At 51.8% G+C, this 19,354-nt stretch overlaps 4 protein-coding genes across 4 annotated transcripts; 2 read left to right on the forward strand and 2 right to left on the reverse strand.

Moving 5' to 3' along the window:
* Positions 1 to 172: 172 nt before the first annotated feature.
* Positions 173 to 3,197, reverse strand: N7519_000297 (uncharacterized protein; the record flags this gene model as incomplete). The annotated part of the gene is made up of 5 exons (XM_057287076.1): positions 173 to 887; positions 949 to 1,031; positions 1,357 to 1,445; positions 1,876 to 2,427; positions 2,513 to 3,197. The coding sequence occupies 5 exons, from the start codon at positions 3,195 to 3,197 to the stop codon at positions 173 to 175; spliced, it is 2,124 nt and encodes a 707-aa protein (XP_057153159.1).
* An 823-nt stretch (positions 3,198 to 4,020) lies between these two features.
* Positions 4,021 to 7,238, reverse strand: N7519_000298 (formin-mediated actin nucleation enhancer; the record flags this gene model as incomplete). Its single annotated transcript, XM_057287077.1, has 3 exons — positions 4,021 to 5,630; positions 5,683 to 6,994; positions 7,068 to 7,238. 3 exons carry the CDS (start codon positions 7,236 to 7,238, stop codon positions 4,021 to 4,023), a joined length of 3,093 nt encoding a protein of 1,030 aa, XP_057153160.1.
* A 2,771-nt stretch (positions 7,239 to 10,009) lies between these two features.
* Positions 10,010 to 13,617, forward strand: N7519_000299 (putative PAB1 binding protein (Pbp1); the record flags this gene model as incomplete). Its single annotated transcript, XM_057287078.1, is given in 7 exon segments — positions 10,010 to 10,167; positions 10,436 to 10,625; positions 10,679 to 10,952; positions 11,010 to 11,296; positions 11,322 to 12,683; positions 12,694 to 13,351; positions 13,405 to 13,617. 7 exon segments carry the CDS (start codon positions 10,010 to 10,012, stop codon positions 13,608 to 13,610), a joined length of 3,135 nt encoding a protein of 1,044 aa, XP_057153161.1. The 3' UTR covers positions 13,611 to 13,617.
* Positions 13,618 to 16,318: 2,701 nt separating this feature from the next.
* On the forward strand, positions 16,319 to 19,132 carry N7519_000300 (COPI-interacting protein CEX1; the record flags this gene model as incomplete). Its single annotated transcript, XM_057287079.1, has 9 exons — positions 16,319 to 16,404; positions 16,536 to 16,653; positions 16,702 to 16,830; positions 16,890 to 17,036; positions 17,106 to 17,479; positions 17,543 to 17,837; positions 17,888 to 18,091; positions 18,142 to 18,314; positions 18,367 to 19,132. The coding sequence occupies 9 exons, from the start codon at positions 16,319 to 16,321 to the stop codon at positions 19,130 to 19,132; spliced, it is 2,292 nt and encodes a 763-aa protein (XP_057153162.1).
* Positions 19,133 to 19,354: the final 222 nt, after the last annotated feature.

The following is a 19,354-nucleotide window of genomic DNA, read 5'->3' on the forward strand; positions in this document are numbered from 1 at the left end:
CTCCACATGTTCTATCAACTCTGAATCCAAGGTGGAAAAGGATAGTGGAAGAGGGTATCGGGGCAAAGGGGTCAGGGTCAGAGGCGAATGGCCGCTCACATGGATGTTGCTTTTGGGAAACACTTTCGCTATCAATCATTCAACCACAAGCGTGGAAACGAAAATGAAAATTTTAGTTTCCATCGCGCATCTTGCGGAAGAAATCCATGACACCAGTGTAAACAACAAGCAGGATACCACCGCCAGGGCCGAGACGCAGAACCTTAGGCGTGAAACCCTTGTACAGGGCAGAGAAGCCCTCCTCCTTCATCACGGTGCCGAGAGCAGGCCAGGCCCAGTTGTACTTGGCGACCTGACCAGGAACCTTGGTGGTGTTCTGGATGCGGGACTTGACAACGTCCATGGGGGTGTTGAGGATAGTACCGGTGGTACCACCGATAGAACCGGCGATCAGGTCGTTGAGGGTCTGCTGGTTCTTGTTGCCGGGCTCCACGGCAGGCAGCTGTGCGCGGACCTGGAAGATACAACCGAAGTAACCAGCGTTCCACAGGACGTGGCGCCACATGGTCGACTCAAGGCCATTGTACATTGCGAGCGGGCCCTCTGCGGCCACGATCTTCTTCACCACGTCGAACATGCCGTTGTACTTGTGGGCCTGGGCCTTATCCTGCAGACGAATCTTCACGAGCTCGAACGGAACCACCACGAAGGCTTCAGTCGCACCGGCTGTGGCTCCAGTCAAAGTGGCCAGGCTTTGGGTCTGCTTGTCCACACCGAACAGGTTGCGATAGAAACTTCCCCAGCTGTCGTTGGCGGCGAACTTGGTCGCACGCTTCGGTGCCTCCATCAGGATGGGCGCGGAGATACCACGGTATAGACGGGAGGCACTGCATTCATTGTCGCATGTTAGACAGAGAGCCGTGGTTGGTTCGCAGGGCGATGACATACCCCTCGTTCTTAACAATCTTGCGGAAGCAGTCGAACATGCCATTGTAGTGATCGACACCAGGAACAGGGGCTCCAGTCTGAAGCTGACTGTAAGAGGATATCGTTAGCTCATGCCATATGAGGTCAGTGCTCATTGCGACCGGTGGTTTGCTTACATTCGGGTCTTGAGGACGTCCAGAGGGTACCTGCGAGTCATCCATCGTCAATTGAGTCCAATTTTCACAATATACCAAGCATATCTCCAACAGAAGTAGTTATGCGACCAAAGAAGGGGCGGGGACAGCCGTACATGACCAGGATCTGCTCGTGCGGGGAGAGACGCGTTAGTCAATAGAGCACCTCGTGGGGGTTCCAACTCGACTAATCAAGTCGGAATCGCTTCTCAAAGCAAAAGCAAGAGACACATACCTCTGAAACACCAGCCACCGCACCGGCGGCGAACTGGTAGACGAAGGGGAGCGGCTTCTGGGCAGTCTCGGACATGATGGCGGCTTGAGCTGTGGGATTGTCAGTATGGGTCCATAATTGGACAATATTGGGATCGCAAAGCCATCGAAAACCACAGCTTTGCGATCAAATGAGATCAACCTAGATATTCACTCACAAGACCAAAAATGAAGGGTTGGGAGAGAAAGAAGAAGTGAGAAAAGAGGAGGTTGCCGGTGTCGGCGAGATTCGGTGATCAGGTCCGAGTGCAGCAGCCGGTAAGTCTTCGTACCTAAACGTTTAGCCCCGATTACTAAACCCCCGTGGGGAGAGCTTCTATAAAATTCACATTGGCTGTTTGCAGGTTTATTGTGATTTATTGTCATCAATTCATATCAATTCATCTGTATCATGTCTTCTGTGTTTTTCATAATATCCAAACTCCCACATTCATTCCAATCATCATTCCCAACATCATTTTGCTAACCCGATGCACCACACCATCTCCACTACTCGCCGTCGCTTGTTCCTTGGCGACAGTCGTCGCAAACGCGGTGTCCCTTGCAGTACAGCTGGAACCACATGCGAATCCCATAGGACAGCATCCTCCGCCCACGGTGTCAGCACAGTGAAACCAGCCCTGGGCGCACCGGTTCCCGCCAGTGTGCTCCGCTGCCGTCGTGGTCGCGGCGGGCGCTACAATAGTCACACCGTCTGATACGACGGTTGTCGAAGGTATGTTCGGGCATGAAGTCGTATCACAATCTCGTCCGGTGCGGCAGCAGCCACCGTGGTAGACAGCAGAGCAAGCATAGAAACCAGTCGGGCAGACGTCGTCGCCGCGGGTAGCACTGGTTACTGTTGACAGGTTCGTAGGCCGTGCCGGCGGCGCCAAGCCATCGTTTGTTGTGGTCTTGCTGCTAAGAGAAGAGGTCGTCGAGGAAGAGAAGGAAGCCGAAGTGGAAGTAGTATCCTGCGGTTTGGTCGAGTAGGTCACAGTAGACAACATCACGGTCGAATGAAGAGTCACCGTAATAACAGTGATGTATGCACCTACTCGGACAATTAGTAAATGCTCATATTCCCAAATCCCATTAACAATCTGGCCACGAGCAAAGGAAAACGGGAAAACACTCACATCCCCTTTCCACGCAGTCATATCCCGGAATACAACATCCACCCCCCAGAGCCTGTGAGCAAGCCGTATACCCACTCTGACACGACCCAATCTTCCCAGAGCACGTCTTCCAGGTAGGACAGCAGCCCACATCGCCGTGCCCCGTATCGGCGACGATCTCGCACGTCTCCCCGGACCCACAGCAGCGATCGGATCGACCGATGGATGTGCACGCCAATGTCCCAGTCGGACACTTGAAGTCTCGTTTCTCGAGCAGATTGTTTGCACTGTGACTGTTCCCCGGTGGAAGGAATTGACTGCCCCCATCTGTGCCCAAGGAGTAAGATGGCCCGAACGGGTATGATTGGGCCACAAAGCGCGCTGGGGAAAATCCGTCGTCGGAGAGGTGTCCCTCAGATATGTTACCTGAAGAAGAGACATCCCCGAAACTCCAGTAGTCGAGGAAGAATTTCTCGCCTTCGTCGTCGCTCATTTTCTTCACGCCGAGGGCTGGTCCTGCTGCGAGTTGGGATGCTATAGCGGCATTGCGCTGTAGGATAAGGTTTGCTGGTAGTGGTGTCTCAGCCTCTTTGGATTCTTGATCACCTGAAGGATTTATCTTTTCTGCTGAAACCAGCGTTGCAAACTGTGGTAGTGAGCAGAACACGGTGAGGGCGTGGAGGATCTGCATGCTGCCGCCGAGCATCGCGACCAGGATAGATCTCGAGTTTGTTTAGGTTGAGACTAGTGGAAATAGTCGGGTTGGAGGCTAACTCGTAGTTGGATAGTTGTTTCAGAAGTGTGTTTCACTAACAAAGGCTGTGGATGAGCTGGTTGAGAATGAAATTTCGAGTTAAGTTGGTGGGCCCAATAGTGCAAATATATAGTCTTGTGCCCCTTCAACGTGTAATCCAGTCGAGCCTGACAGGTTTGAGGAAAGATGTTTGTCGATCTAGGAATAAATTAAGGGCGCATTGGGCTTTCTATAAATCTGCATGCAAAGGTGGCTGGGGGGTGCAGGAGGCGCACACCGCTATGCATTAGCTTGCAGGACAGACAGGTCAAGGCAGCAGTAGTAGTTAGTGGGAGCATTCCTATTAGTTGGTTAGAGCATTGGGCATGATTCTCTATCTCTATATTAGTCTACGTAGTACAATATCAACAGACTACTTCCAATTATTACCACTCCAGACTGAACAGGAACATCCAAGACTAACTTCAGATGTGCTCATATCATTCGCAAAATCAAAAACTAAATGCTACTAGCACACCACAAAGTATGGCAGGGTATCGTCAGTAAATGACATGAGGGGCTCTCGCACAGGAAACACGCCAAAAGGTATCAACGGAAATAAAACGACCAAAACCAAGGCCCTAATGCGAGGTCAAATGCAGTAAAACAAAAAATATGATAAAATAAACGTGTGAATCCAATTTCACTTGCGCTTGGTAATGAGAATTTCCGCATGAAGCTTCGTAGGGTCAGGGATGATCAGACTCAGGATGGGATGGAGGATGAATGAACAGGATCAGGCAGAGGGCTGTTCGGAGGCACCGTTGTCTTCCTCCGGCGATTTGGGGAGTGGCTTTGCCGCGTCGGAAGATGGCGACTTGGGCTCTTCTGCCTTCTCTGCCTTCTCTGCCTCGTCTCCATCCTCCGGGGTCGCCTCCGTTTCGCCTTCTTGCTGGTCGTTATCACCCTCACCCTCCTTGTTTTGCTCCGCTGCCTGCGCAGCAGCAGCTTCCGCCTCTGCCTTCGCCATCTCGGCATTGCGGGCCTGCTGTCTATCCCAAACTTCTTTGCGGATGCGGTCATCCTTCGCAGTACGGAGACGCTCAGTCTCTTCAAAACCACCGCTCTTCTTCAACTTGCCTTCTTCGACAAATGCACCGAGTTCCTTCTGGAAAAGACCGATTCGCCGAGTCTCAAGCTCCTTCTTTCGTGCTTTCTCGGCTCGCTCAATGGCCTCGAGTCGGCTTTCATGGTTGGGTTGCAAAGCACGGACCTCGCCTAGGACACCGTCCTTGGCTTTCATGGGATCAATGGTTGGGTCGATTCCAAGAGTCCTGGATGGAGCGCGGACCGCGGTGCCACCAGTTGCATTTGTCAAGACCTGCTCCTTCGTGGCTTGCTCGACCAAGGCGAAAGTCTGGGTTGCCTTCTCGAGGTCGTCTTGCAAGTCGGCAGCAAGGTCCTCCTGCATGGTAAGCTGGTCTCGTTCTTCGCAAACCAGCTGTAGCTCCTTCTCCCAGATCTTAGTCCAGATGGGCTTCTCGCGACCCAGGAAGTCCTGCATTTTCTTAATTTCTTTCATGACCATGCTAATGTCGCGGCTGACACCCTCCAATTGTCTTGGGAGAGGACGAACACCGCGAGTCACAACATCCTTCCGAAGATCCTCAACCAAATCTTGGAGATCATCGACGCGAGCGACCAGGCGCTCAGATTCAGCTGCAAGTTCCTTCTTGCCAGTGTTAACCCGTGCACGACCAGCGTCACCTTCATAAGAGGGGGTAGCGACGTCATCGGCGGCAGTCTTGACCTTGCTTGCCTTGGCGCGGACTGCACTCATAGAACCGGTGATGTCTGCAGTAAAGTTGGAGTAGGTCTGTCGCAGGACAGCCAAGTCACGGCGCAAGCTCTGAAGCTCCGCAATTTGAGATCCGCTTCCGGCAATCGATGCTTTTGAATTCCCTCCAATGGCAGCCGGACCAGAGTTTGCTGGAGGAGAAGCAGCTAAGCGAGCGATTTCTTTGGCAGCTTCAAGCTGGCGATCCGAAACCCGCTGGATGATATTTCCTTGGCCGGAAAGCGTCTCTTTGACGCCTTCGACCAGGAGGCGCACGCTTCCGAGGCTATCATCGAAATGTTTCTTGACCTCATCGAGGTTGTCAACATTAAGCACCAAGACAGACCGATCTTTGACATCGGCAAGATCTTCTAGTTCATGTCGGATGCCTGAAATCGGGTCTTGGATATAAATTTCCGGCAAATCAACGCCATTATCGTGGGTATTCCAGGCAAACTTTTCAATAAAAGCGAGCTGCAGGCGCCCAATGGTGAGTTCTGCAATGCCATCCGGGAGCACATACTTCTTAATTTTGCTTTTGTATTGCAGAAACAGCGTCAGCTCTTTGCCTGGTGAGGGTTGCTCAGTAGCAAATTGAATGGCTGATAGAGGTGTTCCGACCTCGGCGGACGGTCCGAAAAGAGTCCCCCTTCGGGGTTTGGGGTGTTGGTTTTGCGGGCTCGAAAGCGTCTTCGAGCGTTGGTTTCTCTTGGGGCGCGGGAATGATGGGAGGAGGAACGATTGTAGCTTCCACTGTATCGGCTTTTTCGCCAGGAGCATGCGCTTCGCTGGGCGCCTCGGATGGTGCGGTATCGATCCCTTGTGGTCCTAATGGAGGTGCGGCAGCTGGAGGGGTGCGTTCTTCTTCCACGACATCCGGAATATTTGCGGGTGGAGGGGCTTGCGCACTCTTGGCGGCTTCCTGTAAGCGGTTGTTGGATCGTTGTCTGGTATGGGCAAATGAGCCCCGCAGACGAACTGCGTTTAAGGATTCGCGGACATCACGACCGCGATTGGGAATGGGAGAGTTCTGAGTAGGCAGGACAGGAACCCCGTTGGTCGATGTGCCCAAATGCTTTTGAATCTGATAAGCAGAGAATCGACGCGAGGCACGCCGCTCAAGCTCCCCACTTCTTTGCAAAGCACCCAATGCGTCATCTTCTTTAGGCGGAGGTGGAGGCGGAGGTGCAGAGAACCCTGTGGGTGTAATATATGTTGAAGGCGAAGTATTGTTGGGTGCGTTGGCTCGAGGGGTTGTATCATTATCGAAGGGGGTGGGTTGAGACAGCATTTGCTGGGCCTCTCGCCGCGAGGTTTCTCTTTCGGCGTAGTTTGCGCGCGGTTCGGTTGTCGAAGGTGCCGAGGAGGTTCGAGCAATGGCGGGTTGATCCTCCAGTGATCCACCGCTGCCATACCGTCGGTTCGATCTTCTGGGGGACTGGGATGTCGACTGGGCTGTCGATGGCATGGTGGATGCTGCAGCCTCATCATACAACTGACCAATCGCCTGCCCACTAGCGATGCTTCCTGCACTGGCTTGCCGTCCTGGTGCGGGCCGGCCATCTTCGCGCTGGTGCCGGGACCTTAAGCGAGCTTGCTTCTTCTTCAGCCCTTTTAACAAGTTGATGATTATATCTCGGATTCGGGGAAGGTATCTATCGAGGCTCTGGGAAGATGCATCTTGACTAAGAGTGTCTTCAAGTATCGTGCGGAGCAGGTCTGGTACGGGACCGAGATCTGAGGTGTCGACTCCGATGGCACTGAAGGCCCGACAAGCCAAGTTAAATTCATAGCCCAATCGAACGTACACATCCGACACATCATTCTCCGACGCTTGCTTGCGAGACCATTGCGTCAAGGTTTCGAGGAGTTGTTTTGTCGCGACCAAGAGGTGCGTCACGCTCTTTTCGATCTGGGATATTTGCTTATCGGGCTGTGCGGTGGGGGGAAACACAGGTTCATTAGCCGTCGAAATGTAGGCAATTGCCAGGCAGCCAGAGACTTACCTGATTCTTGGTGGACTGGGATCGAGACGAGGCGGAGGAACTGCGGCCGGACTGTTGGGAAGCCATGGATGTGTCGGCACTGCCAGACCCCGAGGGTCGCTCTGGGGATGTTTGTTGATCCAACTGTTCAGGGTAGGGGAACTGGGTTCTTGAAACGCCTGGGGACTGCATGAGTATGATAGGCCAAGTCACCGAGGGAGTGAGGACAGAAAGTGAGAAATAGGGCAGAAGCGAGTGAGGGTGCCAAGCATGTGTGAAGATGATGCCCAGCCTCCTGTCACTTGGCGCCTTACCGCACCGGAACCGATGATCAAAAGCGGATTACCCTCCAAATACCATAAATACCATATATTACTGTATAACCCTGTAACGATGTACAATGGACCGGGGCAACGTGTTACTCGAGTGTTCAGGCCGCAGTAACGAGTACATATATGTATTTATGTACTTAAGATCCATTGATCATTGGGAATTGACCTCCAATTCCATGCCATACAATCACATGGTTATATATGTATACTACCTGTGGTTTATGAATATGGGAATCATAATACATAGGACATACAAATATAACACAGCCATAAAAAGGATTCATCCCTCACACTGATAAGTACCCGATTGATAAGGCCCTTGCCTCTGTCCCCTTTCCACTTCAGCTCCACTCTCTATTTATATTCCTACATAGGTACACTTTGTGTTGTAGGACAATGGGTCATTTCTATTATCCATGGATTGTATTCCTGCGCTCGTTCAGGTCTTCCATGCACAATTTGTTAGTCTCTCCGGGGCTTCTCTATAGGGGATGGGCATCAGGCCCACTAAGCACAGCACGAACAACCCTGCTACCCCCAAAATACGGCAGCCCAACCAACGTGACGCCTAACTTTATCACCGCCTCGAACAACCTACAGAAAGAGACTTCAGCAATACCGTTGAAGACCTAAGAAGGCCCAAGGACTGAGATAACTGTGGTCTGGAGTTACTAGGCCATATTGCTCGTAGTTAGAGCCTTACTATGAGATGGCCAGCATTCAGGTACAAAGAGTGGCAGGAGTAGAGCGACTAGTGTTGGAGCTGAAGGCTGGAACCAATGTGAAAATGTTGTTAGAAGGGCGGAGGAAATAGCCGGCCCGACAGAGACAGCGGCCAGACTGGCGAATACCATGAGACAGAATGCTGATGCTCTTTTCATATGCATAGATATCACATTATTTCACAAGACAGGTGTCTATCATAGCATATCCGTCTGATTCATTTACCAAATCCAAGGGCGCTAACCAACATTCAAACGCAACGCTGATTGGAAATCGAATATACCAAGAAGTATTAATGAGATTCAGTCAAGATCCATGGTAGCTACCACTTAAACCAAACAATACGATCAGACAGGCTGCTGTCTCGAGCCATTGTATTCGGTATAAACGTGGGCAGTCGGGCTTTTATACATTGTCCTTTCACAGCCACAAGCAATCCATGATCTGGTCTTGCTCACTCTCTGTAAATCTCACAAGGGGCAGTGGAAATTATATAAAATTTGCAGAGGAATATACATCGAGCTATGGCCACTTGATAGTGTTGTTCTTAAATATATATAATGGCAATCTGAGTTGTGCGGCTGAACACCATTCTTGATCCAATGCATAGACTGTTTCATGCCAGGCACCAGGCGGCTCTCAATGTTGTCTCTACAATGATTGTAAGAAATTTATTAAGGTTGGAATGAAGGCCGCAAACTATCAGCCCATGCCTCCAGCCCCAGAGGGCTGCATCGGTTGATTACATAAGGCAATTTTACCACCCCAATGCCTGCAAGATCATCACATCATTTGAGAATGTCTAATTATCGCTACAGCGGTATATATTTACCCTAAGGGGTGTCGGAGACTACACTGAGTCACTAGGATCTACTGAGCGGGCCCAATAAGCGTTAGAAAGACGGCAGCTAAAATAGGAAAGCCCCACCTGACAGAGGAAGTTCCCATGGAACCAGATATTGTTGTAGTTGACCTATGACCTCAGATATGACATCTGAAGGTAGTGTCTACATACACATGTAAATTATCTATTGACCCTAACTAGAGATAACTAAGAGCAGGATACCAAGTAACGTACTACCTAGTATGTATGCATGATCTGAACAATGACACAAGCCCTTTGGGACGGCGTGAATGGCTGATAATGCAGTTGATCGTACAAGATGATGTATTATACATATGTACCTGTACCAATGAGGATTCGCTTGTTTCCATTGGTAGTTCTATTAGCTGCTTTATGCATCGGAAGTAAATATATGTTAATGGATGGGTTCCGACCCTATATCGCACAAATACATTCTAGATTCTGGTCAATATAGTTTCAAAACTCTATGAGGGGTCAATAGATGTGTGGATGTGGGAGCTACCTCAGCCTGACCCGTACTCTGTCAGTACATATGTATGTAACATTGTCAATTGGCCTATCCTAGGGTTGGCGGCCTAAGACCACAGAATACCTAAAATAACAATACATTATTATTGATTTATTGATTTGTGGAATCAACAATAATATTCCCATTGGTACATTTGAAGTCACCAACAAAAAAGAAAGAAGAAAAAGAAGAAACAGAAAGGTAAAAAGAAAAAAGAAAAAGGGTGTAACACACAAATACAATACCATACGCGTGACTTCGAGAGTTCCCCCCCCATCAACTTGCGACAAGCCCATCTCTCCTTCCTCTTATTTTTCTATCCGTTCTTTCCCTTCCATTCCTCCTTCCTTATTTTCCTGCCATTGACATTCCGATATCTCCGCAGTGTGGTGGTTGCTTATCCCCCCCCCTCACTTCCCCCCCCAGTCCTGTTTGTGCAGGCGGTGTGTTGTGGCATCGTGCCTCATCCTCGCGGCTTTCCGCCGTGCGACGTTCCACGACGCAAGCTTGCCCTGACTGACACCAAAGTCAATCAATGGCTTCCGCTCTCAACTCTGTGGCGGCCAACAACGCGTCTGGCAATGCCAGCGCGGGCGCCCCCAACCCTGGTCGATCTACCCTGAGATCCAGTAACAGCACGAAGGGGTCCGACAACCGACGACAGTCGGGTAGCCCCATCGATGGCGGACAACGGTATGTTCGGCCCTTCCTTCTAGACAGCATGTTAAATCAAATTCTTGTGTATTTTCATTTCCTCCGGACTTGGGAAATTTCCCTTTGTTTTTATCGTGCCCTTCTCTTGTCCTATTGGTGATTGCGTTGGTGAGCTCTGTTGCAGGCTTGCATCGAGTTGTGCGCCAGCAAGAGCCAATTGAAGCTGTCGGATTCGATGACAGAAATGCTTCGTGGTTCTCTGTTTCGTGACCAGTGACCGCTAACGCAAGCATGTTCTACTGCATAGGCGCACAAACTCCCACAAGGCCTGGACCCAAGGGACCAACCCCATCACTCAACGATCTTCATACACTTCATCGAACGGCAACATGACCCACCAGAAACAGTCTGGGTCCTCGAGACTCAACCAGAAGGAGTCAAACACCCCTGATAGCCATGCCCACGACCGCCTTGTCTTCCTATTCGCCAGCTTCACGGTAAGCCCAGTCGCACCACCATACCCGTCGATTAATTCTAAACTGCTACCTAGGGCCTACACACTACCATTACCACCAAGTCCGGAGAGAAGTTTACCGGTATCTTCTCTTCCTCGACCATGGAGCCTAACGAACTTTCCTTCCTGCTCAAGATGGTCCAGCGAACCTCGCAAGAGGGCCAACCCCGAGCAAATGGCATCAGCGATGTCGCAACTCCGTACATAGGCTCCGCGCCCGAGCACATCATGTCGTTCGATATCAAGGATGTCGTCGACATTTCCGTTCCAAACGTTACCACAGCTGAAGTTTCAGCCAAGGAACCAAACGGTACGTGTTGCATTGTTTAGTCGGATTCGTTTGTGTATATACTAATCTAGACCACAGGTGCTTCCCAGGGTTTCAGGACAGACAGTGATATCTCCGGAAACCTAGCCATGCGAGAGCGCACCTTGCAGCGCTGGGAACCGGCTGAGACTGACATTGATATGTCACTCGAAACGAGCAATACTTCTGCGGGATGGGACCAGTTTGAGGCAAACGAGCGTCTTTTCGGCGCCAAGACCAACTATGATGAGAACATCTACACTACTCGCCTGGACCGTTCGGATCCCAACTACAAACAGAAGCAGCAGGAGGCAGCTCGGATCGCCCGTGAGATTGAGGGACAAGATGTGGACAACTCCCCACATGCGCGAGGAGCGTGGCCTTGTAGCACCCGATACCGGCGACCAAGACGAAGAAGACAAGTACAGTGGTGTTCGCCGCGAAGACAAAGCCTTCCCTCCACTGCTTTCCGGCCAGCCAAACAAGTACATGCCCCCCGGACGCCGACAGGCAGCCCCACAGTCTACTGCGACTCCCAGTGCATCCACCAAACAGCCTGTTGCTTCTCCAGTCCCCACCGCTCCTATCCCCATCCCCTCTCAGGCCGTGGCGAAGGAAGCTGCACCGGCAGACCAGCAAACTGAGCTGGTCGCATCTCTGCAACCCACAACAGACACCGAGCAGAAGAGTGCCTTAGGCAAGGGTGTTACACCCCCAGTATCTACTGCATCTCCCGCACCGGCTGGAAAGCGGACCGCACCTGAAAATGCGACCGCAAACGTGGAGGTGGAGGTGCTTGATCACTTCCGGCAGTTCGCAAATAGCGAGAAAATCAAGATGCAGGAGCGCCGTCGCAACCAGGCCTCGTATGACCGGACCATGAAACTCAACGAGCTGATGAAGTTTTCCAAGAGCTTCAAACTCTCCACTCCGGTGCCGAAAGACCTTGTTCCTATCCTAGCCAAGGACCGGCTAAAGCAAGAAGAAATCATGCAACGAGCACTGCAACAGGGGGACGACAAGGCTACGCCGAAGGTCACTACACCTCCCACAGAGCAACAGCCACCTACTCGTGGTGCCGGGCCTACTGGAGCTGTGCCCCCATCTGCACCCGCTGATCGTCAAAACTACAACCGCACTCGTCAGGGTTATCCTCCAACTGGTCCGCTCGCTGGCGCTGGTGGGAGATTCCCCCAGCAAGTTGTTCCGCCGGGACGTCCTGGTGTTGGCATGCTCAGTCATCGACTAGCGGACAATCTACAGCAACGAAAGGGCGCGGGTATGGGACCTGTTCCCACTCCTCTTCCCATTCAAGATGCCCGTGGACCCCCAACTGGTCCTGCCAGCGATCAGCAGAGAATCACCAGCCCTGCCAAGTCGCAGGCCGGGTCTTCTGCGGCAACTAAGTTCAATGTTAAAGCTATGGAGTTCAAGCCAAACCCCGCAGCGAGCACTTTCACCCCTGGTACCTCGGGAGCTGCTGCAAGCCCACGGCCTTTCTCTCGCAACCGCTCCGTGTCACGCGCCACAACTCCGACTGCATTCTTTGGCCCAAGGAAGCCACTGCCTGTCACCGAACGACCCTCGATCAGTGACCAATTCAATCCCATCAAGCGCATGAAGAAGGAGAACGCAGAGACCGCTGAGAGGTTGATTATGCTGAATGGAGGTATCCCCCCCACCCTACAAGACTTTGCCGACTTGGGACATCGCGGACGGCAGCGAAGAGAAGACGTACGATCAGATGTTCAAACAGCCCGTCGCTGTTCCCACAGTATCGCCCCAGGGTCGGTCCGCCTCTAACAACACCAATATTCCCCAGCAACATCAGGTGCCCTTCCACTTCCAGCAAGGTAACCCAGCCATGCCACCATCTTCTGGCCCTACGAATGGACCTCATGGTCTTCATTCTCAGGGTCCCCATGGCCCCTCCCATGTGGATGATCATCACCGCATGCAGTTGTCCGCGTCGAACTCCCAGGTTTTCCCGTCCCCGCGGATGCAACATGGATACCCGTCTCCTATGGCTCCCCATGCCCAGCTTTCCTTCCCACAACCGGTCCCGCAGTTTTACGGCGGGCCCCAACCCGCCCATATCAGGCCTTTCCAGGCTGGTGGTCCTCAGTTTGTGAATGGCGCTCCTATGATGGTGCAGCAGGCCTCGAATGGACCCTACATGGGAGTCCCGCAAGGCATGACTCCCTATAACACACAAATACCCATGTACTCCGCGAACCCAGGCCACGCCTATCCCCAACATACACCCCAGCCTCATAGTGGGTACCCAAGCCCGAGCCGCGGTGCGCCCATGATGATGCACCAGAACTCGCAATCTGGACAGCCTCCGCAATCAATGATGTTTATGCCCGGCCAACCCGGTTACCCTCAGCAGTCGGGACACAGTGAGTGTGGCTACAGTCCCCCATCCAGCGTCTCCAGTTTTTAACCAACCCAGTGCCTCCCAACCGTGGCAACTACCCACAGCAGCCTCACTTTTCCTCAAGTCCCCATCAATCGCATCATTTCCCACCTAACCAGCATCGGACACCCAGCAACGGTTTCAACCAAATGCCTCAAATGCCACCCCAGATGTCTGCCACTACCCCAGCAACAACCCCTGTAGTTTCTCACCCGGCTGAGGCAACGGATGAAGGAAAATGAACTACACGAATCATGAAGCCGTGAGCGGTTCCCTCGAATGACGCTACATATTATCGCTTAGCTGTGACTTGCCCGCGCTCTGCATTATTGGCAATCGCCAACTCAAATACCCCGGTTACTCTTCCATGACCGCGTCTTCATCTGTTTCCCCGTCACTGACGCGGTCCTCAAAACATTTGAATTCTGCGTCGAACTTCATGTCGTCTCAAGGCTTGCTCGGTGAGTGAACAGCTTCGTGGTGTTGAGCAACATCCGCTGACTCTGTGACCAGACATGACAGATCAATCTACTAGTTGTGCCTATTTATTTCCAGATCTCGATCTGGTGGTGTGCGTGGAAACTCAATTTCTAGGCGACGAGCCCATTGAAATCGAGCACTTGATATCCAACCTAGCGCATCGTCGTATGCCTACCTAGTGCACAACATGTCCACATGCGTCATCATCGAGCTGAAGTCTTGAAGATTGCTCTTTATTTGAGATGTTCTCTTCCTTCTGGTTTTCTCTTATCCTGTTTTTCTTTGTCTTCGTTTATCGCTTCTCTTCTCAGTTGTTGGTTGGAGGGTTTGTGTGTTCCCTTGATGGGATCACTGGACTTTGCACCTTCCATGGAGGGAAATGAGGTCTGCAATGGGTTGCGTCTCGGTGTGGAGACGATGGTTGGTCGGATGGTGATGTGGATGAAGGTGATTCGTCTGGGTGAGCAAGCGGAGCAGTGAGGTGTGGTTGAAGATGCGTGAACTTGACAGTACAGATAGCTCCAACGGACCTATGGCCGCCTGGCAATGAAATGGTTATAACATGAAAATCTCCTGTATTCTGCGTATATATACTATAGAAACATCCACAGTCACCACCTGTATCCATACTGAAGATCTAGATCCCGAGGTATAAATCCCATAATGAATCCTAACCAAATACCGTCGATATCGACAATGCTAGATAACTGTTGCAGATGTCAGCAGCTGCGAACCACCCCTTTCGGATGAATGATGAGTCAAGTGCATTTGGGGGATCTCCTCAGGTCAAATTTCAACAGTATCATCATCCAAGCCACAGACACCAGACATCAACCCACCGCGGTGCTTCGTCCCATTGCAGACTCCTCTGCCCACACTCCAGCCATAAACAAGCCCCAGAACAAACCCCCAAAACACCACCAAGCATCACAAAAACCAAACACCTCCAGCCCACACCCCAACCAACACACCTCTCCGTCTCCCAACTCCCAGCCCCCCACAACAACATGCCCGCACCACTCTTCACAGCAGATGAAAAAGGGAAAAAGAAGAGGAGAGAGAAGAGCAGCCAGGAATGCCACCCCAAGGAGTCAGAGAGAAGACAATAGAGAAGCCCGTATTCCGCATAGCCAACAGAACGCCGCCAGCAAGAATACGTCCAACCCCAAGCCCCCCAAAGAACACCATAAGAGTGTCCCCCAACCACCCATACCTTCTCCTCCCCTAGACCCCAAACCCTCGTACCCTTTACGCCACAGCCATTGGTCGCCGACCAGTCCTCATGGAAGTGAAGCGGACATGGCAACCCCAGATAGCGGCGCCACTTCCCCTTTCCCATACTTTCTCGCGCCATAGACCCAGCACCGTGCACGCTATCACCGAAACACCCTAAGGATACAATCCCGAGGTGGACCTCAGCTATGCAACACCGCAATATGCAAGGATATTACAGTAATCGAAAGCGAGATCTCAGCGATGAGCGCGCACGTACCAAGCCCAGTTGCGGTACTAGTTCAGGACGGACAGAAGCGTAAATGTACACAACGTCTCCTATGATCCAGGACCAACGCCGCTTTGTCCAGCGTGGCCACGAGCCATGGGTTTACTGACTAGGATCCCGCTGCAGCGTGCCAGCGTTCCGAGGGGAGACGTTTGTGTTCTGCTGGAAGAGTGGGGAGAATGGTGTTATGTGAAGTTGGTCGACGAGAGTGTGACCGGAGGAGGATGTTGTCGTGGTCCGAGCACAGCTCCGTGATGGTGTGGCATCATCAGAGCTGCTCCATTAGACGGAAGCCTATTGGAAAGAAATGTGGTTCGTGCGCGCGAGTAGTAGCTCTTGAAGTTCGCTCCGGGTCCGGTTTGTGGTGTTTTGCATGGGTTTTGGTGCTTGCGGGAGTACCATCGGTTTTGCTGGGTGAGTCTTCTTTTGTGGTGTTGTGGTCATGGTCTGACCTTTTACCAGAGTTCGCATCATTGGAGAGGGCGACTTGCGTCGCTGGTTGGATTGAAACGCGTGGGAAAGCAAATGGGCACTTACTGTGTACATTAGAACTGTGGACTGTCGACTGGTGTGAGTGAGTGTTGACTGGAAGAAGATAAGTGCAGTAGCATAATTATCGTGAGTTTCAGTGTCAGTTGGCGACAAAATTAGACGCGTGGGACGGTGGCATGGAGGCGAAGAAAAGGAAGATAAGGAGCTTTATTTATAGTTATGAGCACGTGGTGGCCTCAGGCAGCGCTGTTTATCACGATAAGGCGGGGTGAAAGGAGTTCGGCGTTTAATGTGTCTGGCTATTTCTTAGAAGAACACTGTGTCTGGGACTTGATTATCTTCAGTCACTAACTCGACCTATTGATCTCATCCTGACAACCGGCCGCATATTGAACCCTTGGCCATTGGCCGCCCCGACTCGCGCACCCCGGACACCCCAAACAATCCCCGACCTGCCACATCGGCCACACCACGGCCATGGATTTCCTGAAATCAGCCATCGGATCTGCCATCGCGAAGGGCGGGGGGGCTCCCGTTCTCCCTCGGCGACAGAGTCGATATCGGTGATTCAGTCTGGGCACTGCACAACGGTACGAAACGGGTACGGTGGCTTTCGGTTCCTTTTTCCCATGCGGAACGAGCTTCAATGGCTGACAATATCGCGGGACATATAGGATGACGGTTCCGCTTGCAGTGTCTTTGCATTTGACATCAATGCGAACAAGTCGCGCCTCCCTCTTGCGAAAAATGCCGTGCGCAAGTCTAGGACGTTGCGGCATCCTGGTGTTATTAAGGTTTTGGATACGATTGAGGTATACTTGGCCCCCCGACCTCTGGTTTGACATGAGATCATGATGCAGCAGCTTACGGCTTTACAGACGGAGCACAATCTTTATATTGTCACCGAACGAGTCGTGCCACTGAGCTGGCCGGTGAAGCGGAGGAGCTTGAGCGAGGAGACGGCCAAGTGGGGGTTGTATACTGTGGCGGTACGATATTCTTGGGAGCCTAATATTGTCGCATTGCTGACGGGGATTGCTCGGGACAGTCTACTCTCAAATTCATCAACGACGATGCTTCCTCGGTTCATGGCGCCGTGCGCGCATCCTCGGTGTTCACAAGCGAGAGCGGCGAATGGAAGCTAGGTGGATTCGACATTCTGAGCTCTATGAAGGAAGATGATGCGATTATATATGTGGGTTATCCTGGCTCGGGTTTATCCAGGAACTGCCTGAATGATGCCTTATACTGACTCCATGCATAGACGTACGGAAGTAGTGTGCCTGATGCCGCTCGATACACGCCACCGGAGGTTGTTAAAACAGGATGGGATACCATCAAGCGCAATCCTCTGGCAGCAGTCGATGCCTACGGGCTGGGTATTTTAATCTTCGAGGTTTTCAATGGGGGCTTCTCGGGCGGCGATCAAGCTGGCAAGACGACGAACATTCCTCCCAGCATGCAGCAAAGCTATAAACGTCTTTGCACCGCCAACCCGAAGCTACGACTGAGCCCGGGACATTTCGTGGAGCAGGGAAAGAAACAAGGTGGATTCTTCCAGACACCACTCATTCGAATGACTGAAGACATCGACAGCTTGGGGCTCAAGAATGACGCCGAGCGTGAAGAATTCATTAAGTGCGTATATTCCCAACGTCATGCCCAATGCTCTTTTCCCGGCTAACGTGCCGTCACTTACAGTGAGCTTGATAATCTTTCTGGAGACTTCCCGGAGGAATTCTTCAAGATGAAAGTGCTCCCCGAGCTACTGAAGTCCGTCGAGTTTGGCGGTGGTGGACCGAAAGTTCTGGGAGCTACCCTAAAGATTGGAGCAAAGCTGTCAGCAGATGAATTCAACGCTAAGCTGACTCCTGTTATTGTCCGCTTATTTGGCAACCCTGATCGAGCACTGCGGGTCTGCCTCTTGGATAACCTTCCGTCAATGATCGATAACCTTCCCCAGAGGGTTGTCAACGACAAAATATTCCCGCAAATGGTAAGCAATTCGAATCTCCCGGCAATGCACGTTGTACTAACACGTCATAGACTTCTGGCTTCACCGATGTTGCCCCGGTGGTTCGAGAACAGACGGTCAAGGCTGTTTTGACCATCGTCAACAAACTCAATGATAGGATTGTCAATGGAGAACTCTTGAAGTTCTTGGCTCGCACTGCTAATGATGAGCAACCTGGCATTCGGACAAACACCACAATTTGTCTTGGCCGGATTGCTAAGAACCTAAGTCAAAGTGTAGGTGATTTATCCTTAATACTGGAACATGCCACTGACATTACATGCAGACTCGCTCCAAGGTGCTTATTGCGGCATTCACGAGATCTATCAGAGACCCATTTGTCCACGCCCGGAACGCAGGACTTTTGGCTCTGTCTGCGACTATCGATGTATTTAGCGAGGAAGATTGTGCTGTTAGGATCCTACCTGCCATTTGCCCTGGACTTTTGGACAAGGAAAAGTGAGTAATGCGCTCAGTCCCTAATGCTGGCCCCATCCTTACCGTTGAACAGATTAATCCGCGACCAAGCAAACAAGACACTTGACTTGTATGTCCAGCGGACACGGAAATATGCCAGCACGATGCCAGACACTGTCCTACCCCCTGCCGCATCCGCAGAAGTCAACAAACCCGATGCTCGTGTTGGAACCCCCAGTGATAACTCCTGGGCCGGCTGGGCCATTTCATCATTCACGAACAAAATCGCAACAGCTAACGGCGAGATTGAACCAACTGCCAACACTAACAAGACTCTTGACCCTGATACTGCCCGCTCAGCATCGGTTCCTCGTCCCGCCAAACCAACACCCCCAACCGAACTAACCAAACAAGTACTCCGTCCCACAGCTCAGCCCTTGAACCGGTCAATGTCAGACCGCCCGGCCCCGGTCGTCCACGACGAGGAACCTGAAGAAGAGGGCGATGACGTCTTCGATGCGTGGGGTGCTATGGACGACGACGAAAAAGACGACGACCCGTTCACTGCCGCTGTAGCTACCCCCAAGCCCACATCTCCTGTTCCCTCATCGACCAAAGCCCCCGTGGTGCCGTACGATGATGGCGGCGAACCTGATTTCGCCGGCTGGCTGGCCGCGAAGTCTCAGACCAAGGCTAAGAATCCCCTACCCAAGGGTTTGACCAAGGCTGCTTCGACCAACGCCGTTACCACACGGTCGACGATAAGCTCCGCTAAACCTCGGACTGTCGTTGCACCTAAGAAGATCGATACTAAACCCAAAGACGAGGAGGCCGATGATTGGGGAGATGCATGGGACTAGTGTGGAAATACACCTTGCTCTCTTTTTCTGGTTGTTCGTGTCCATATCTCGTGTAATGCAAGTCTAGCGTGTCAATATCTGGCAACCTTGGCATCGAAGGGTGTTTTGGAGTCTGTATCACACTGCCCTGGTGTATTGATGATATCCCCTGTACTCCTAATAGATCTATCAATACTACCAAATCGTTCTTTTCCCCTTATCTGGTTCGATGATGTTGATTGC

The sequence above is a fragment of the Penicillium mononematosum genome, assembly GCF_028829835.1.
Source record: "Penicillium mononematosum strain IBT 11891 chromosome Unknown utg000001l:1.0-4488741.0:1.0-4491989.0, whole genome shotgun sequence".
NCBI classification, from domain to species: Eukaryota; Fungi; Ascomycota; class Eurotiomycetes; order Eurotiales; family Aspergillaceae; genus Penicillium; species Penicillium mononematosum.